We start from the raw sequence: 19,758 nt of genomic DNA on the forward strand, positions 1-19,758 counted from the left end.
GATGCGCTTGTAGAAGAAAACTCACGCAGTTTATAAAACAGCAAAAATGTGGTAAAAGCTGCGTTTCGATGCATGTGCAGTTAGAAAATTGTAACATTCTAATAGAATATCAAATTATTAACTTTAATATTTCGAATAAAAATCTCGAGGCAAGCCTAAAACTATTTGGATTGGCAGGAAACACATTTACAGTGTTGTTAATTAAAATCATACCGCTTTTCACATAGATACAAGATCACATAAAATGGAAACTTGTAAAGTTCTTTTGATCTGTTATATGTTAGGGTGCCATTTAAAGTTTCCGTATGGCGCTATATATAGTCAGATAACTGCTTGCATTTAGATTGTCAGCAACCTAGAATATTCTGCAATTATGCGGAATAAAACTTTCTTTCTTTTACATTTTCGCACGACTGATACAAAGAATTGTCAAAATGTAGACTAACCACCAAGGCACAGCAATATTTTACTTGCAACTGTATAAAAGTGAATAGTTTTGTCGGCTAAAGTGAAGGGATCAGTTGAGAATAACCCCAGTGTCATAGTTCTTCCTTGCTGAATAAAATGGACATGTCGGTTGAAAAGCTACTAAATGCTGGTTATAATCCGATGTCTTTGCATTTATTGAAAAAGTGATATTTTAACTTAATTTTACTTTAATTCAAATTCCAGTCACTGAGTTAAAATTAAATGCCAGAAACCCGAAACCTGGTTCCAAAAATCGAGAATAACTAGAACAAAAGTAATTTACTGCGAAATCTGGTATATACAAAACTGAGCATTTATGAAAGTATTAAAAATGATAAAAAAAAACGAAATAAGCGTTGTACAAAATATCTAATAACTATTACTAATAGACACAAATTTATAGCAGCTGAAAAGGCCGTGACGGGCTGAAATCTTATTAGTATTTAAATTAGTCTAAAGAATAGAGGGATTAAAGTTTTGAATATCAACTACCTATTTTGAAAAAAAAGCAGTGATTTGAATGTCAGAGCTCTATGTCGCACTTATGTAATTTAGATCTACCAATTTTGGTCTAATATTTGTTACCAAATTAAAAATTTACATTTAAGATTTCTTTTTTATTGACTTTTAAGGAACTCAAGAACAATTTATTTATTTATTTATTTACATCTCATCTATATAAATATAAAATGATCATCTTGTAAAATTTTGGTTGCAATGTCTGTTTTATACTGCCAAACAATTTCAAGTAAGTATTTACGTTAGTTATTTAACATAAATTGTTAAATCCAACAACAAATAACATCTGTTACGACTTTCAGTAGAGTAAATACGGCAATAAGACATTGACCCGGTTAATCATTTACGATTCGATGCGTGATTTTGTTGCGCATAATTAGAGGGTCGCAATGGGGTTTGTTTTCATATATTAACTATGCATTTCAAGGTAACGATAATGTTTAGTTGTTTACATTTAAATTTGCTCAAGAAAAGGAATAATGATTCTCTGCAAACGTTTTGGACAGTAGCCACACATGGAACCTTCAATGCTACATGTGTTGAGGCGTGTAATTCCATGAAGAGCGGCGTTTGGTCCCCAGATAAAATAATAGGTTTGCCCCAAACGAGAAAACAATGGGCAGAACTTAACAAATTGGAATTTAGGAAGGGGATCTGAGGTTATGGAGCCAGCCGTCTTTCCTTGGAGAAACCAGTACAGTCCTCTTACCGGACGTTTTCTCTTCACTGCACAAAAAAAGGAACAATTTCTCCACGACAGTTTTAGAATCCATCAAATGTATCAAAGTCGAGTAACGACTCGAGCTCTATGTTAAATACGAAATTAAATGTATCTTTATGTCGAGTTCTGTGTATCTTTATCAATTGTTTTGTCAAGTTGTGCGCATACCAAAACAACACACACACTTACAAAATTTTGTTATGATGTTTGAGGTGTGTGCCAGGACGACACAAAGAAACGTGTTGCCAAAACCACGCGCACGCCAGTGCAACATCACGAAACACCCTAAAAGCCACCATAGATAAATCAATGACATCATTTACATCGGACAACATACTGATGTTATCACGTATATCGCAGAATAATTGAAGACGAGTTTCAGATGTTATCATCGACGAAATGAAATTGTTTAACGGGCTGAATAGAAAACGACAAGTTTTATACAAAAAAGTATACATCAGTTGACGATTTCGCGGCAATGTTTTTCGCATGTTCAGTGCCGTAAGCCGTAACTACGTTGAGGCACACCGAGGCAGATTCCTCGGTGTTTTTTTTTAAGCAACGTGGTTCTTCCTTTTTTTCAATTTGATCATTTTGTTTGTATATGCCCATGTTATACTCTTATTAGACAAAAACACATTAAGCGTTATTATTATATTCACCCATCTGTGTTCAAATACCATCAACTTTTAAACTCTGATAATAAGTTTGAATTGATAAAGCTGTGTAATTATGTCAAGGAAGCATTATGTATTCGTAATGCTATTTTAAATAATTCTGCTTAATATGTTCATCCTCTGTTACCATATCATATACTTCTAGCTTCATATTATTATCATAAGTATGTACATGTTCAATCCATATTTCCTCTATCATATTACTAAATGTTTCATTTGTAGGTTACACTAGTACCATGTATATACACGTGACATGTTAAAAATGTTTAAAGATGTGTTTAGACGATGTACTTATGTATACGTCTTAATAAAAGTCTGTTCTGTTCTGTTCTGTTCTTCCTTTTTTTCAATTTGATATATCTATAAAAGTTCTGTTTTCGCTCTAAACAAAACAGATACATTTGATAAAAATATTTTACCTGATTTGTCTATATACTCAGGTATTTTTGTAAATGGTTTATTCAAATCCTCTTCGTAGATGTAAATATTTCTTTGTCCATTTTAGGATTTCTGTGTACTGAAAACTCATTTTGATGTGTCCAATCAAGAAATACCAAAGTCATATATACATATTAATGGAAATGATATCTCGACTTGACTTTTTTTACACTGGCTTACGAAAGAGACATTGAGTTTTGGTTCTTGTGTGATTGTAGAGTCAACGGTAACTCCTAAACATAGTCACACATTTCCCTCCAATCATTTCTCATATAAGCATTCAATTTTGTACTTTTGCTTGTGAATCACACACAGTTTAACTAACAATTTCATAATCTGGCTTTAAAAACGTACCATTTTCATGTGGAACTTCAGAACTTCTGAGCCCACAACCTGTTCTCTTCATTGATTTTTCCACATTTCTCTAAGAGGGTCCCGAACCCCACTTCTACTTCTACTCAAATTACACAGACGAGTAGTCGTATGCGTACACTTTAACCTGATTTGCTAAGGTTTTTTGTCAGAGATGGTGTAAATGTCCCATTTACCAATTATCAATTTAAAATTTAGCGGGGAGGACCCTGGACCCCATCTCTATTTCTACTCTAGTTATGCAGCAGGGAAATGTGTACATTTCAACCTGATTCTCTTAAATTCTTTATCAGAGATGTCTTAAAATGCACCATTTTGTCTTTTATAATATCAAAGTACTCTTGGGGAGGACCCTTGAAATTCCATCTTTACTTGTATACCAATTATGCAGGCGACTAGTGCAAACTTCTTAACCTTATTTCCTCATATTTTTTTTCGAAGGTTGTTTAAAATGCACAGCTTTGATCCCGAACACAACCCTCTACGTGTACTCCAATTATGTAAGCAAGTAGTGTGACATTTTGCTCTGATTTTTGTCTGAAATCGCTTGAAACTAACACAGTTGTATTGTATAGTGTCAAAACTTTTCAAGACCTCAACTTGGCTCCAATATTGCAGACGAGTTGTGTGTACATTTCTGAAATGTTTTGTCGAGATTGTTTTATCTGAAATAACTAAAAATACATCATTTTGTCTTGCAGAATTTCAAACAAAATCTCAGGATGGGCCCCTGTAACCCTGCATTAACATATGCTACAACTCCATGTGCTTTCTATGGTTGAAGAAAAAAATGTTCAAATAAACTGATAACTTGTAAAATCGCAGTTTGTACCTAAGCCCATATATGAAACACTATAGCGTAGTCACACCCGTAATTGTATAGTTGCTAACAACAAGTTCAGTTACAAGGTTTACTACAACTTATATTCTTACTTCATGTTTACTCATATAAAATCAAAACAGAAAAATGATAACGAATCTTAGAACACAAATTTGTATAGCACATAGACTATATCTTGGGGTCTCACAATTAGATTTCGTCCAAAGGACTTACAGTAAAACATCTTTGATTGGCATTTAAGTTATAATTTTTATCTGCTTTGGTGGAAAGGCAGATATTACACATCACACACTAGCTAGAATATTGATTAGATAGACATCATATATACCACGTCTGAATTAACATATTACTAAAGTTACGAATTATAAATCAAAACGCACGCGATAAAGCTTGAAAAATACAAGGATACTGTTAATAAGGAACGTGATGTAGCACACATATAACATCTGTTGTTAACAACATTGCAAACAGAATTCGTGACCCGGCAAATTGGTTACATGTTTAACTTTAAGACAAAATTGAAATGCAATAAATATGTAATACATATACATTGAATGGACATTAAAAGTAAATAAAATCAATTACAAAACAATAATTCATACACACATTATAATACAAATATGTAACTATGTTACAACTGTTTTTGCGAAAGAATTCTGCCTCCGTGTTTTTTCAGGGCTTGTTACGGCACTGATGTTTTAATCATGTCTATTTTATTATAGATAAGGGTAAAGGTCTTGCTTATTATCGTGTCACCCCTTTTAAAAGTGCTAGCCAATTTGGTTTATGAGACACATTTACTGTGAGTACCAACTGCCTCCCAACTCCTAGCACTTTGCGAACGGCCGGGCGGATAGAAGTCGGTAACCGTTCATCTAACTTGCTCGTGGCTCACGAACCGGCCTTTTCGGAACGAGTCCCATGACAAACATCCCCCTTCGACCTCCTGATCCCGAGGAGGACGCCTTAACCACTGTGCCACGGTCACCGGTAAGTGTCGATATATAGAACATGAAAATGTGAATAAATACAAGGGCCAATTCCCCTCCACCCCCCTCACCCCTCCCTCTTATCACCTGACGACTCGTTTTGTAGATTCCTAACGTTTTCATATTAAGCTCAATATATGCATGTATGAAGACAAGGTTTTGACATGTTCATTTATAACAAAACATTTTATACTTTGCGTTGCGGATACTAAAAGGTTATTTTTGTTTATGACTCCTGATTAACTTGAATTTCAAATGTCACTAGATAAATATTGTTTTATTAAACGGCTTACTCCTTTTGGAATCATGTCCTGCAATGCTTACATTAAGGGAACATCTTAAAGATTTGTAATGGTGAGAAGCTTATGGCTAATAATTGTGTTGGTGTTATTAATTTTCCTTTACTCGCATCTGACCTTGATCTGAAGGTTTAAACTTGTTCTTGACCCTTTAGAACAAATTGTTGGATATTTCTGAAAGACAGAAAACTGAAATAACGGTGCTGAAGGCAAGAATCTGATATGTGTCGTACATTGACAGCCAAAGATAGTGTATAGAGACGGACAGACAGACAGATTAAAATATTTAAAAAAAAAGCTCGTAGATCACGAAATGCGCCCCCCCACCCCCCATCCACCCCTTGATGCATTTAGTAACTGCACAAAAAACAGAACCTATCCGGTCATTGTGCACTTCAAACGTTTGACGTACTGACATCAGATCAAAATAAAAGGCCATTTCCTAGTCATAAATGACCTCTAGATCAAATCTGATTTTAGACAAAAGCATTTTCTTGTTATTTGACAAAATATTTTAACTTTTCTGGGTCAATGTTTTACCTTTGATCTACTGATCTCAAAATCAACAGAGGTCATCTGCTGGTCATGATCAACCACCCTATCAAGTTTCGTTAATTTCGTGATTCTAATCCTAAGCGTTCTCAAGTTATCATTCGGAAACGGTTCAACTGTTCCGGATCGCTGTGAACTTGACCTTTGACCTACTGGTCTCAAAATGAATAGGAGTCATTTTTTGGTCATGATCAACCACCCGATAAAGTTTCGTGAGTCTAGGCCTAAGGGTTCTCAAGTCATCGTCCAGAAACTGTTTGACTGTTCTGGATCCCTGTGACCTTGACCTACTGATCTCAACATTGACAGAGATCATCTGCTGGTCGTGTCAAATCTCCTTATCAACTTTCAAAATCCTATGCCAAAACATCCTTGAGATATTTTCTGGAAACAGTATACCTGTTCTTCGTCAGTTTGACCTTGACCTTTGACCTACTGACCTCAGTATCAGTAGTGGTCATCTGCTGGTCATGATCAACCTTTCTATTAAGTTTCGTGATTCTAGGTCCAAGGGTTTCCAAGTTATTGTCCAGAAACTGTTAAAATGTTCCGGGTCACTGTGACTTTAACCATTGACAAAGTGACCTAAAAATCGATAGAGATCATTTGCTGGTCATAACCAACCTCCTTATCGACTTTCATAATCCTATGCACGAACATTTTTGAGTTATAATCTGAAAACTGTAGACCTGTTCTTCGTCAATGTGACCTTGCCCTTTGACCTACTGAAGTCAAAGTCAATATAAGTCATCTGCTAGTCATGATCAACCTTTCTTTTAAGTTTCGTGATTCTAGGACCAAGCGTTTCCAAATTATCATCAAGAAACTGTTTAATTATTCCCGGTTACTGTGACCTTGACCTTTGACCTACTGACCTCAAAATCAATAAAAATAAATTTGCTGGTTATGACCAACTTCCCTATCAAATTTCATGATCCTAGGTTTAAGCGTTCTTGAGTTATCATCCGGAAACCGATTGTGCAACATATTAAAAGACCGACAGACAGACCGACCGACTTCTAAAAAAGTAACATGCTGCTCCTTCTTAGAACGGGGGCATAAAAATAGGGCTTCACAACTAATCAACATGTCATTTACTACTTACAACATCGTTTTCGGAAAGATAGCTGAACAAAACTTTTCAAAAATCAAACATTAAATGTACCATTATAAGTGTTGTCCAATTTTTCTATAATTTTACAAATTCAAGGGCCATAACTCTCATATATGCATATCTATTTCAATTGTTAGCCCCCAGACTGATTAATAATTTCCTCCGACATACATTTCGCATAAAATGTTGGGAATTTGTATTTCATAAAAAGTTTTTATGGTGGGTGTTGTATACTAATACCTTTTAAAAATGATTTCAAGGGGCATAACTCTGACCCTTATTATTTACCATAAAAGGCTTGGTAGAGGTGGGTTCTACATCTAAACTGTTCCGTTATAGATAGTTGTATTGTATTAGATAAAGATCAAAACTCTTCTAAAAAGTGCACAATTCGGCCATATTTTCAGCCTTATAGCCCCTACACTATAATGAATATGCATGATCTAAAACAGACTCCTGCCAAATGATCATGTTATGAAATAAATGATCTAAAAATAGATTCCGCCCAAATAATCGTGTTATGAAACGTGATGTTTTATAGCTTAAATTCAGATATATGTGTGCAAATTTGCACATGCTGAAATTCAGGTTTGCAAATGCTTCTTTTCATTTTTTTTAAACCTGTCTAGACCATTTTCTCGCGTTTCGTAAATGAATATGTGAAATATTTTTGTGTATATAATATGTAGGTGCTCGCTTGTGTTAATCACGTGTGAAAACATACGGGGGAGTGTTACTTCTGAACAGATTTTCGAAGATTTTACTATTGAAAATAAGTATAAACTAACAGACTTTTACCACTGTCATATTAAACATCTGTAATATGATGCTAAAAACAGATTTTCTTAAAAGACAAATCATTGCATATGCGCTAGAAGGAACTTTTTGTTGTAAAAGAAAAAACTGTTAACATGATCTCAGATCGTTCAGCACGACTTTTTTGTCGTGTTATTGGTACTGTTTAGTTTCTCAACATGACCATTTTGGCCTGGGTGGTTCCAGTACTCCCGCTTTCATAGCCTTGGGTGTTGTTTAATCACCCCTTGGATATGGTGCCTGCATTTTAATTTTGTCTTTTGACAGTTCCTGTGATACGCAGGCTCCATAACCTCAGATCCTCTTCCTAAATTCCAGTTTGTTTAGTTCTGCCTATTGTTTTCTCGTTTGGGGCAAACCCTTTACTTTATCTGGGGACCAAACGCCGCTCTTCATGGAATTACACGCCTCAACACGTGTATCATTGACGGTTCCATGTTCACCGCCGTTTGAATACATCTGCGGATGACTCTAAATTGCTTTCCGACTTTTAGCACGTGTAAATGTTGAGTTCTGCTCAACCCGGGGCTAGAGGGCGTGGACGGTAGCATGCATTTCCACTACCGTCCATGAACAGGCTCAATCAAACCGAGCCTGCGACATTTTCGTTTTTGTCGTGTTGAGCGACCTGTGAAGTTTCCACTTTTCTTTATTTTATTATAACAGTAGCTCGATCTGGGATGCTGTATTCAGCTCGAGTGGATTTTTGCCAGATCGGATCTCACGAGGCGCGCAGGCGCCGAGTGTGATCCGAACTTGCAAAATCCACGACAGCCGAATACAAAATCCCAGATCTAGCTACTGTTATAATGACACTTTTATTATATACCTCTTCCTTTTTGTTAGGTTTCGTTATTGAACGAAATCTTCAATGTTTATCGATATTAAAATGGAACTAGGTGAAGTTTTTATGTGCGCTATTTATAGAACTGTGTCATGCCATGCATATTAATGAAAGTAGACCGGCAGCATTCAATACGGAAGGTAGAATACGGAATTTAAAAGGTACAATACGGATTTGTTTTCTTCCTGTTTATATTAAATGGTGAAATACAAGGCATTTTTTTTACAGAATTTATATAGGTTTATACTAAAATGAAATACTAGTAGCTTCGAAGTATAATATAGTTTCCCTTGTATCAGAATGTCACAATAGACACACTCTTGTAATATAGAACAGGTAGGATGAGTAAAGGCGCAGTTATATTGATCTCTATTTCCTATGCCTAGCATATGAACGAAACATAAATTACCGTACATCGGATAACGTTTAGATAAACAGTGTATTTATCTTGTGTTATTCGTTCATATACACTATTATCAGGCTGTGTTTATGTGTATAACAAGCACACGTGGATTAACAAATTTCGGTGAGAAATTCACATTCTATTCTAACGATCACTCCATATCGTGGCAGAACATCGAAATGCATTTGAAAAGCATTTCAGTGTATTAAATATTCTTTCATTGGTATAGCAACTTTAGATTGTTGTGTTTCATTGTCATCACATATATTTATTTCAGTTTTAGCAGTACTATATCACAAAACAACAGAAATTTTTAGTAAACGAACAACATATTGACAAACAACGTATGTCCAATACATGTTTTACTGCGTCAACATTAAATCGCCCCTATTAGATGGAGTGTACTATATACTGACTAAAGGTTAGGCTTAGGTTTAACGTAGGTTTAATTGTGTACATTCAATACGTGCGTACACTCAATGCGGGAGATTTAATGCCGATCGTTTACTGTTCTGTCCCATAGAGTCGGATACTTAAAATATTCTAAAGGAGTTGTCCCCCTTTAAAAAAGAATGCAATATGTAAACAATTGTCAAAAACGATGTTTACCTAGTTATGTTAAGTTTTAAAGGCACTGAAATGTCCAGATTGCAGTCCCTTTCCGGAATTCACTACATATATGAGTAAAAATGACAATAATTTTATAAATGTTTTAGATGCCGTTAAATGTTCATGTAGAACAATGCTTTTTTATGAATGAGGGAAGGAGTCCAGGATGTGGATGAGAATTCTAGGATACCATTTCAAGAAACTTAACAGAAAGTACAAAAAGGATCCCGTGTCCTTGACCTTTGAATCGCTGTCCCCAAAATCTATAAGATTGGAAGACATATCTGTTACATTTAATATCTTAATGCCTGGAAACCATTTTCAGTCTCCCGATTACCTTGGCTTTGACCTTTAAGCTATAGAACCAAAAATCAATAGGGGTCCTCCTCAAGTGGTGTTTAGGTTTGAATGTTGTATCTAATACAATCTGACTGAAGTACTTGATCTTCTAAACGAAGATCTGAGAACGACCCATTCACATACGTCTTCTGTATATTTTGGATTTCCAGTATTGCTATTTTTATTTTAACCAATGAAACGACTTGTTAGAATGTCAAAGAGTAAGAAAAATGTGCAGTTATTCCAGGGCTCGAACTCGGGACCCCTCGATTACTAAGCAAGTGGCCTACCGACTGAGCTAACCGGCTATCTGACACATTCCGACATAAGAATTGTAAATATCAAAAGTCAAGGCTACAGGTAGATTTGCTAAATTTTGTAAGTTAAGCTCTGATTGGCTAGCGAAAGGGTCGTCAGAACGAGGCTATGAATAGGTCGTTCTCAGATCCTATGCGTAGCGTAATAGGAGATGTACTTTAGTCAGATTGTATCTAATATACTTTGTGACTTAGAGCCCAGAAAAATGAAAATACCAGAAATTTAGTCCTGTTCATGTAGTCCCAAAATCAATCTTTCTCTAGTTATACTCAATCATTGTGTGAAGTTTGAAAAATACAGCTGGTAACCTATATGAATTAGAGTCGAGAAACTACTTTTAGTCTCCGAGTAACTGTGGCTTTAACCTTTTACCTATCCACCCCGCTAATAATAGGAGTCCTCCTCAAATGGTGATTGGTCATTCTGTAAAGACTGAAAGCTGTAGCTAATATACTTAGTGACTTAGAGTCCGGAAATAAAATTGCAAATTTGTCAAAAAAAAAAAGTTACATTTCGGACTTACAGTGAAAAAAAATGGAATAAGTTTGTAAAATTGTAACGAAAAAAAAAAAAAAAAAAGGTTGGTAATCGCTATTGTAAACGTGTCCAAATGGCGTAATAGTTAAATTAAAAATTCTTTTTGCAATATAATGTCTGTTGTAAGTAAGACTGCAATATCGATAATGTATGTGTCTGTCAATATCTAGAAATAATTTATTGAAAATATAAAAGATGCATATGAGAGCTAATGATGACTTGGATAAATTTTTGAAAATAAATTGGCCTCATGTAGTTGACAATGGAGTTTTCTTTTGGTCAAAAAGCATTCATTTTCAACACTGTTTAGGTCAGGGATCTGCGCTCTGACACTATTTCTAGCTTGTAAACATTTAGCCTGCCTGCAGGATGTAAAGGGGCATTATCATTATGAAAAAAAAATGTCTTGCAATTATAAATTACCTTCTGTGTTTTTTTCTAGCCTATAATTTTCAGCACATTTCGTCCGCACATACACAAGACTGTCATTGCCAACATCTACCTTGCTTTCATCAGAATAAAAAACATTGTCCCACCTACCACGTACAACACATCTTCTCTTCATGACCCCAGGCAGTACCACTTACAATTGTTACACTGAGAAACTGGATCAGTATTGTATGATCTCGGATCAAATAAAGCGGATTTGGTAATTTTGGGCAAGAAAACTATTTTTCTGTTGTTTCAAAAAATAAAATTGTCAATGACGACATACAGCGCAAGATATTCTCCCAATATTCATTTTCCAACAGATCTAAACACTTTTCTCAGTTACTCAGAAAACTGTTAGATGTAGTTAATTTTTTTTTAAATGCTTATTTATTCCAATTGGTTTTACCTTTCTCTATATGTTTCGTAATGTAACACCAGGTTACTAGCAATATTTGTGGGTTTTACAGTAGGTGTCAGTATGAGTACATGTTTACAACGCGACTGTTTGACTTTACTTGACATTTAAAGTAATAGACCCGTAATGACATTCGGCAGTTTCCGTACGGTTACGTTTTCATCGAATGCGATTTCGGCATTCTCCGGGTTGCTGTTGAAATGAACTACGTTAGGCCGAAATACGTAATCGACGGGTCCATTACCTTATACGGCACCATATTTATGTCGAATTATACTTATGCATGCAAACAGAAACATAAACATGTTGAAGACCATATCGACTCATTTATTTATAACATTCTGAGCTGTATGACAGCCTAGATATTCTGTCATTCTAAATATTTTTCTGATGATTTGAGAAAGTAACAAAAGATTTCTCATAACACTTGCATGTAGTTTTAAGACTAAATGAATTTTTTTTTTATATTTTCCATAAGAGGGATGAAGTGCGACCTTTCAGACAGACGTGTAGATGGTGGATATGGTATAATTATTGTCTTGTCATCTTTCTGTCTCATCCTGATCACAGACGGTATATTTTTTTCGTTTGGCAATTTGATGGTTGAGCTGATAGAAGAGTTCAACAATGATCGGGCAACAACAGCTTTGGCCGCTTCAATCTTACTTGGGATATCTGGTCTTATTGGTTCGTATAAATGTGTATTGTGGTACATGATTGTTTCAAGAGAACATTTGATTACGTGCAAGACCTGACCTAGTTTTCATTAATAAATACTCAACTATCAATTTGCTTTACTTGCGTTCTTTGCTTCTAAAGGATCTAATATGTTTTATTTGATAACGATTTTATTTCAGGACCTTTCTGTGGAGGTCTTTGTGACATGTATGGATGCCGCGTTATTGCTGTGGTTGGATCTATTTTATCCTGCGTAGGAATTTTGATCAGTTCATTTGCTACAAGCATCTACTTCCTGTATATTTTCTACGGCTGTGTTGGTGGTAAGTGAAATGTCTGTGAGCGAATTCTAAACGTTTGGTATGGTACTCAATATTATCATTATTTTTTACATAAAATAGTTCATTTGATATCGAGATACTAATAATACAAATGATAATCGATAGTTGATACATGCAAAACCCGTGCAGGATATTTATTTTGCTCGTCATTTCAAGAACGTCACACATGCTCTACTTAATTCTGAAACCTTTTTCATAATATATTATTATTATTTTAAACAGAAGTCGAATATCTTAGTTAAATGTAAGAAAGCTCGGAAATATAATATGAGCTGTGCCATTAGAAAACCAACATAGTGGGTTTGCGAGCAGCATGGATCCAGACCAGCCTGCGCATCTGCGCAGTCTGGTCAGGATCCATGCTGTTCGCTAACAGTTTCTCCAATTCCAATAGGCTTTGAAAACGAATGCGCAGGCTGGTCTGGATCCATGCTGGTCGCAAACCCACTATCATGTTGGTTTTCCCATGGCATGGCTCATATATATATAGACATATTGTCATTATATTTTTAAGATATTTTCTTGTGATATATCGCCCTACACTAGCTATCATATAAGACAATATATCCAGTGACCTTGACATGAAAATTGTTTCTTTCAGGTGTAGGATTAGGATGTATTTATCTTACAGGGAATATCATAACTGTACAACATTTTTCCAAAAGACGTGGTCTTGCATGTGGAATATCATTATGTGGGTCAGGTATATTGAATTATTACATCTATAAACTACTTAAAATTCACGGTGAAATTTAGGTGAATAATGATTCCAAGTGCGCAAATCGCATCCTTTCTGAATCTGAAAGTATCTCTGCTGCACATTAAAACTATGGATATAACATGTTTTTATATATTGATGTTTTATACCAGACCTGTATAGTAGGTAAACACTTTAAAGCTACTCGTCCACAGTTTGGGTGAAACTTTTCAACGTGTTTATTTCCGCCATGTTAGGCATAGAATGTATATATCACACTGAAAAATGATAAAGTGGGTGATATTAGTAAAAATGCAAAAGGAATGTTAATTTTCTGCATTATTTCAGAAACGTTGCAACGGTTTACTGTATCTTTTTGGTTATATATAAGAATATCTTGCAAAAATCTTATGTCAATAAGTCTGAACTACTAGTCACTTTGAGAGTACTCAATTTTTATGGGTTTTTGAGAGAAATTATTTTTAGCCTAAAATGTGTTGGTAAGTCCCTTAAAGACATGTCACGGCTGAGATAGTTTAGCATTATTGCAGTACACAATCTGTATTGAAATTGTGTTTCAAATACATGTGCTCATTAGATAATTCCTCAGTATCTATGTGAAAATAAGGGTTGTGTTTTGTATGATTGCAACACTGTAAGTTGCTCTTATTAGTGACAAATGACTGAAACAATAGGAATTCGTACGTGACTTGGATAGACAAAACGACAGTGAGGTAACAATTTATGTTTTTATTGTTTTAATTTATGAGTTGTAAGGTACAATATAGAATACCCATTTTATGAAAATCAAACTGGAAGTAAGAAATAACAGAAAATACTTAATTAGGTCATGAGTCGTCATATACCTGTCAAAACTTGTCTTTAGTTTTCACGAGCTATCAAAACTATTTTCATCTCTCTTTTCTGCAAATGCATTGTTTTTGTAAGTATCTTGGTCGGATATTGTAGTGTGTAACTTACTTTACATTCCACATTAATGTATGTGCTTGAAATTGCTTTGTTGAGCTCACCGAAGTCACGTATAAATTTCTATTGTTTTAGTTTATTGTCTGTAATAAAGGTACCAAATCTCAATATTAAGAAATAAAAATTGTTCCTTTTTGGTAGACAAAGGAAACTATTTGGTTGAATCATAACATAACGGTTTTTGGAAAGAATTGAATATTCTTTGTTTTTTTGTTATTCGCCGGAAATTCAAAAAGTGACATCACTTTAAAAATGATATAACAATTTATAATTATGAAACACTGTAATCAATTTGTCAACGTTCTGTCAATGATTATTGTAGGAGTCGGGACGTTTGCTTTTAATCAGTTCACGCGTGTCTTGATAGCAGAATATGGATGGAGAGGTACTATACTAATTGAAGCAGGCATGTGCCTTCAGTGTGTTGTATTCAGCCTTTTTCTGTTGCCTCCTTTTCAAGAGAGAAAATGCTGTCCAAACACATGTTTTAACGAGGAAACTGTTCGTACCCTAAAACTTGACAATTTTCCAAATACTCATAACTGCGAAATTATATCACTTATCCCAAATACCGGAGAAGTTAAAACTGATAAAAGCGTCAATAAAAACAATTTTGAAATGGAAACGGAACCAGAAGAGTCTGCTATCAAACGTGATATGGGCAAAAAAGAAATTTACAAATCACCTGACACTGTCCTACTTAAACAAATGTTCCAGTCAATATTTGATACATCACTTCTAACTGATCTTAGATTCTGGATATTTCTGCTCTCCACGGTGGTGGTTCATCTAGCATTTTCGGTGGTCATTACTATGACAGCAGATCGGGCTATGGAATTAGGAATGACGAAATACGAGGCATCTTGGCTAGCATCTTCAATAGGCAAGTAATTTTCACTAAACTGGAAAAAGCTGTAATTTGTAAATTGTGTTGAATATGTATGTGTAATGGTGTTTAACAAAAAACAAAAATCATAACGCAAAGCAGATAGTTATGATAAACAGCAAATACTAACTATAATAAAATACAAAGAAATCAGACCCTCATCATCATAGATTCTATGTAAGACCTAAATTTCAATACGTATACAATCTATGAGAGACAAACTTTCAATGGCATTTCGTGTCCTCTAATTCACTAGACTCTTTAATTCAGCAGACTCTCTATAAACATTTTGCCCTATGCAAAAAGTTGCAAATGTTATGTACATATTATTCACCTGTATGTATTATGCACAAAATAATTATATTAAAGCTTGATTTCTTCAGGGATAGCAAATACTGCGAGTCGAATTTGTCTCGGTTGGTTAGCAGATCGGAGATTTATGAGTAGAATAGTTATGGCGTCTCTGCTATTGCTTCTGGCTGGAGTATCTACGGCGTTGTCGCATCTGCTAAGGACATTTTCCACAAGAATTGTAGGAACGTCACTTTACGGATTCTGCATTGGTAAAATTGAGGTTTATTGTTAAGTCGAAATTTATGTCAGTATAACAACAGATAGGATAATTATGACATAATTTATTTCTGACTGATACGGAAGCTACGAATGAGGGACTTTAGGTTATATTGCAGTAATTCGGTCAAAAATGTGCTTCCGTGGTGATGAAGTCCCTAATAAATAGATCCTAATTTTCCCCATTTTTCGCGCATTTGCACGTAAATTGGGGGCCAAATGGACATTATTTCACTTGTGGAATGAATTTTACATAAAATAGGACACTTTTCATGCTAATATTCGCATGATTTCGAGTTGCTTACTTGAAAACGAAAGTAGGGTGTTTATTCTGCGGACTGCTTTCTGAAATGCGGCAATATGAGGTTACCTGACTTCAGCTGACTTGCATTTCACCACATAATAAATGAAATGCAAGTCAACTGAAGTTAGGTACCTTCATATTGCGCACTTCAGAAAGCGGTCCGCAGAATAAACACCCTACTTTCGTTTTCAAGTAAACAACTCGAAAACATGCGAATATAAGCATAAAAAGTGTCTTATTTTATGTAAAAAACATTCCACCAGTGAAATAATGCCCATTTGACCCCCGATTTACGCCATAAGAAAACCAACATAGTGCGTTTGCGTTCAGCATGGATCCAGACCAGCTGCGCATCCGCACAGTCTGGTCAGGATCCATGCTGTTCGCTAATAGTTTCTCTAATTGCGATAGGCTTTGAAAGCGAACAACATGGATCCTGAGCAGACTGCGCGGATGCGCAGGCTTGTCTGGATCCATGCTGGTCGCAAACGCACTATGTTGGTTTTCTAATGGCGCGGCCCAAATTATTGTTTTTAAACTCTTTTTCTTTATTGTATTTTAGGTGGCTATATTACAATGTGCCCTCTTGTACTTGCTGACATGTTCTCGCCTGAGCTGATTGCAAAATCATTAGGTTTATATCTGTTTGCACTTGGCCTTTCTACAGTAGCATCAACTCCTATAGGAGGTTTGTATAAGTTTGATAAATTTATGACGACTTATAACTAAATCACGACCGAATGCGTAAATACGAGTGATTTAGTTAGATCTTACAAACAAAGTATTTCTTGTTTTTTATGAAATGTTACAAGTGTAAAATTTAGAATTTTAAAGCTGAATGTACGAAAGGGTGAACATCGGTCACCAAATAAGGCTGGTAAAGTCTACTTGTAAAAGCATCAGTGATTGGATTCAATGGTTAAAACACGAAACTGGTTAATAAAATTTGATGCTTCTGTGCAAGTTAGGTAATATAAATGATAAAATCTGTGAAAAGATCCCTTGGAAGCATAGAATGCAACCAAAAAGAATAATAGCAGACTCGGTTTGAATGAGTCTGTTCATGAGAGGTAATAAAATGTGCAACACCTCTCACGCGCCCTAGTCTCATAAAGTCTAATAATCAAAGCATACTGTTCCGAGGAACATAACTTAATAGGGAGAAAACTGACATTAATGTGAAAAGGAATGAACTGTGCAATATTATTTTCAGGATTCCTATTCGACAAGACCGGGAATTATGACGTCACATTTGTAGTTGCCGGATCAGAGCTGATTATTGGGGGACTACTGGTTCTTGTGCTAAGATTTATGCAGAGAAGGAAGAGAAGGAATTAATTCAACTATTGTTATGGTGACCTTTCAGAATAGAAAATCTTGACATATCTGTTTGTTTTGAAATAAACTGATTTGAATCAACAGTTTTCACTTGGCCTATGATAATAATAAGATAGAACGCTCGTTTTGTTTTGAACATATTTTCAAGAAGCAACTGAATCAATTGTATACCTTGTAGGGAATATGGTTTATATCTTTGAAATCAATTCGCCACTTCTAATTGTCCCATCTGAAGTTTGGATGATCGCGATGTTTACGTAGTTGTCAGAAAATGCACACAGTTAGTTTAAGACTTGGAAAATTCAAAACAATTTTTATGTCTGAAATTTATTTAGATGTAGGCATTGTTGCAGTTGCCTTTCAATGGTTTTCATAATTTTTGAACGGTGTCAAGTTACAAAATCGTCAACTTGTAAAAAACAATCCACACCAGGATAAATGTTTAACGATATTACGAGGGCCATTCTAAAAATAATGAATATGGCGCATTTCCGTGGACGTTTTTACATTAATACATAAATGGCTCCTAGGTCTGCAAAGTTTTGTTGAAAACTGTTGTATGGTTTCGGAGATATTTAGGTTTGTATCAGTTGTAGCAAGTAAAATACATTTATATATGAAACGTGAACAAAAACCTGAAATTAGAGCGCGTACATTAAATTACGTTGTTCTTTAGAAATTCCTGGAACGCATATACCCAGTGAACTGAATGGAGAACTGCATACTTCATTATGCGAAATTTGGAGTACCAGAGAAAACAGGGGGTTATGTATTTAAAAAAAATAGGCAGTTCTCAAAGACAGGGCTCGTCCTTACAGGCCAGGTACATGGTGTCCGAGATAGCGTCTTTTCTTGGCATGTCAACGTTGAGCTCATACGATTCTCACCAAGCAATTGGGCTTAAAAAAGTTTGTGCCTCACATTTTAATAGAGGAGCAAAATGTGAACAGAGTCATTTGTGCTAAAGAAACGATGAAAGAGTTTCAAATTTAGATGATCGCATATGTCACATCCTCAAATAGGAGATGAGACCTGGATATACTTTTATGTGCCACAGCGTCGCGTTGACAACAGATAGTGGCTGCGAAAAAGTGACCATATGCCAATAATTGCAAAACAAAACTACTAAAAAGTGTCAAAAAGGTTTTGTATTCCGTTTAGCTGGGCAGATTACTGTAACAATACTGCATTTGGAGATGCAAGCATAAAATTTGGCACGTATACTCGTCAGAGCCTACTTTTTTCAAAAAGCATGTTAGCCACTTGAAAATTTAAAATGGCGGCCATTTTTTAAGATGGCCGCCACAGGAAGTAATTTTTGGCTTGACAGACCTATACAGAGTTTAATTTTGTAAATTTTGAGAATAAATATCTCTTAAGATGTTTTGAGTGTGCGAAACATATTTTTGATACACAAAACACTGGTTTCAAAATCCAATATGGCGTCTTTTTACAAGATGGCCGCCGATTCATGTAAAAATACAAATTTGCTATTAATACTGACGTTCATAGTTAAACTAATTTTAATGTTATGGTCAAATAACATATTTAGAGTGTTGAAGGACAGTGTTTGTCTCGCCTGCGACTTTTGGATCTGGCAGCGGACCAAGGCGTAGCTTTTCCGACGGCGACGGTGATGGCGACGGCGGCGGTGGAGTCAACATTAAAGTTATTTGTCAAGTTTTTTTCTCATAAACTACTCTGTTTATTGGGTTGATACTTCGCACATGACTTTGTATCATTAGGCGCTGTACCAAGACAAGTTTCATAACTCTGACATACATTTTAACAAAATTATCACCCTTTTTAACTTAGAATTTTCAACGTTAAGTCTTCGTATTAAGTCTTTTTCACAGAAACTACTAGGTTTTTTGGTTGAAACTTCACACATGCCTTCATGGTCATTAGGCACTGTACAAAGCCGTGTTCTATAACTCTGACACGAATTTTTACAAAATTATCCCCCTTTTAAAATTATAACTTTCAACGTTAAGTTTTCGTGTCTCTACATGGAATGTTTTTCAATTATGTCCCTTTATGGTCGTCACTGCTTGATTGGAACTTGTGGTCAAACTTTATTTAAGACAGACATTTTTAAAATTAAAGTAGACACATCAATTTTGATAAACAAAAGACCTGCGTTGTGTCATAGGTGAAACAATGCAGATCTACTGTACTTGTTTCTTCTAGAAGGCATTTCTCAAGTCTTTATATTTTGGCCAATTATCTGTCATATTTGCAGCTGTATAGATCT

General features: G+C 35.2%; 2 protein-coding genes across 2 annotated transcripts; both read left to right on the plus strand.

The window, feature by feature from the left end:
• Positions 1–10,745: 10,745 nt before the first annotated feature.
• LOC123545302 (monocarboxylate transporter 14-like) lies at positions 10,746–15,297 on the plus strand. The gene is made up of 4 exons (XM_053529216.1): positions 10,746–12,390; positions 12,561–12,704; positions 13,324–13,425; positions 14,729–15,297. Exons 1-4 carry the CDS (start codon positions 12,153–12,155, stop codon positions 15,295–15,297), a joined length of 1,053 nt encoding a protein of 350 aa, XP_053385191.1. The 5' UTR covers positions 10,746–12,152.
• A 382-nt stretch (positions 15,298–15,679) lies between these two features.
• On the plus strand, positions 15,680–18,681 carry LOC128547581 (monocarboxylate transporter 12-B-like). The gene is made up of 3 exons (XM_053520592.1): positions 15,680–15,855; positions 16,729–16,854; positions 17,380–18,681. The coding sequence occupies exons 1-3, from the start codon at positions 15,732–15,734 to the stop codon at positions 17,502–17,504; spliced, it is 375 nt and encodes a 124-aa protein (XP_053376567.1). The 5' UTR covers positions 15,680–15,731; the 3' UTR covers positions 17,505–18,681.
• Positions 18,682–19,758: the final 1,077 nt, after the last annotated feature.

The sequence above is a fragment of the Mercenaria mercenaria genome, chromosome 1 (assembly GCF_021730395.1).
Source record: "Mercenaria mercenaria strain notata chromosome 1, MADL_Memer_1, whole genome shotgun sequence".
Taxonomy (NCBI): domain Eukaryota; kingdom Metazoa; phylum Mollusca; class Bivalvia; order Venerida; family Veneridae; genus Mercenaria; species Mercenaria mercenaria.

Bases quoted from the DNA above. Each gene is read 5' to 3' on its own strand.
- LOC123545302 (XM_053529216.1), top strand. From the start codon at position 12,153: ATGAATTTTTTTTTTATATTTTCCATAAGAGGGATGAAGTGCGACCTT. The intron at 12,391-12,560 runs GTTCGTATAAAT...ATTTTATTTCAG, and splicing joins TGGGATATCTGGTCTTATTG to GACCTTTCTGTGGAGGTCTT. The intron at 13,426-14,728 runs GTATATTGAATT...TGATTATTGTAG, and splicing joins AATATCATTATGTGGGTCAG to GAGTCGGGACGTTTGCTTTT.
- LOC128547581 (XM_053520592.1), top strand. From the start codon at position 15,732: ATGAGTAGAATAGTTATGGCGTCTCTGCTATTGCTTCTGGCTGGAGTA. The intron at 15,856-16,728 runs GTAAAATTGAGG...ATTGTATTTTAG, and splicing joins ACTTTACGGATTCTGCATTG to GTGGCTATATTACAATGTGC. The intron at 16,855-17,379 runs GTTTGTATAAGT...TATTATTTTCAG, and splicing joins AGCATCAACTCCTATAGGAG to GATTCCTATTCGACAAGACC.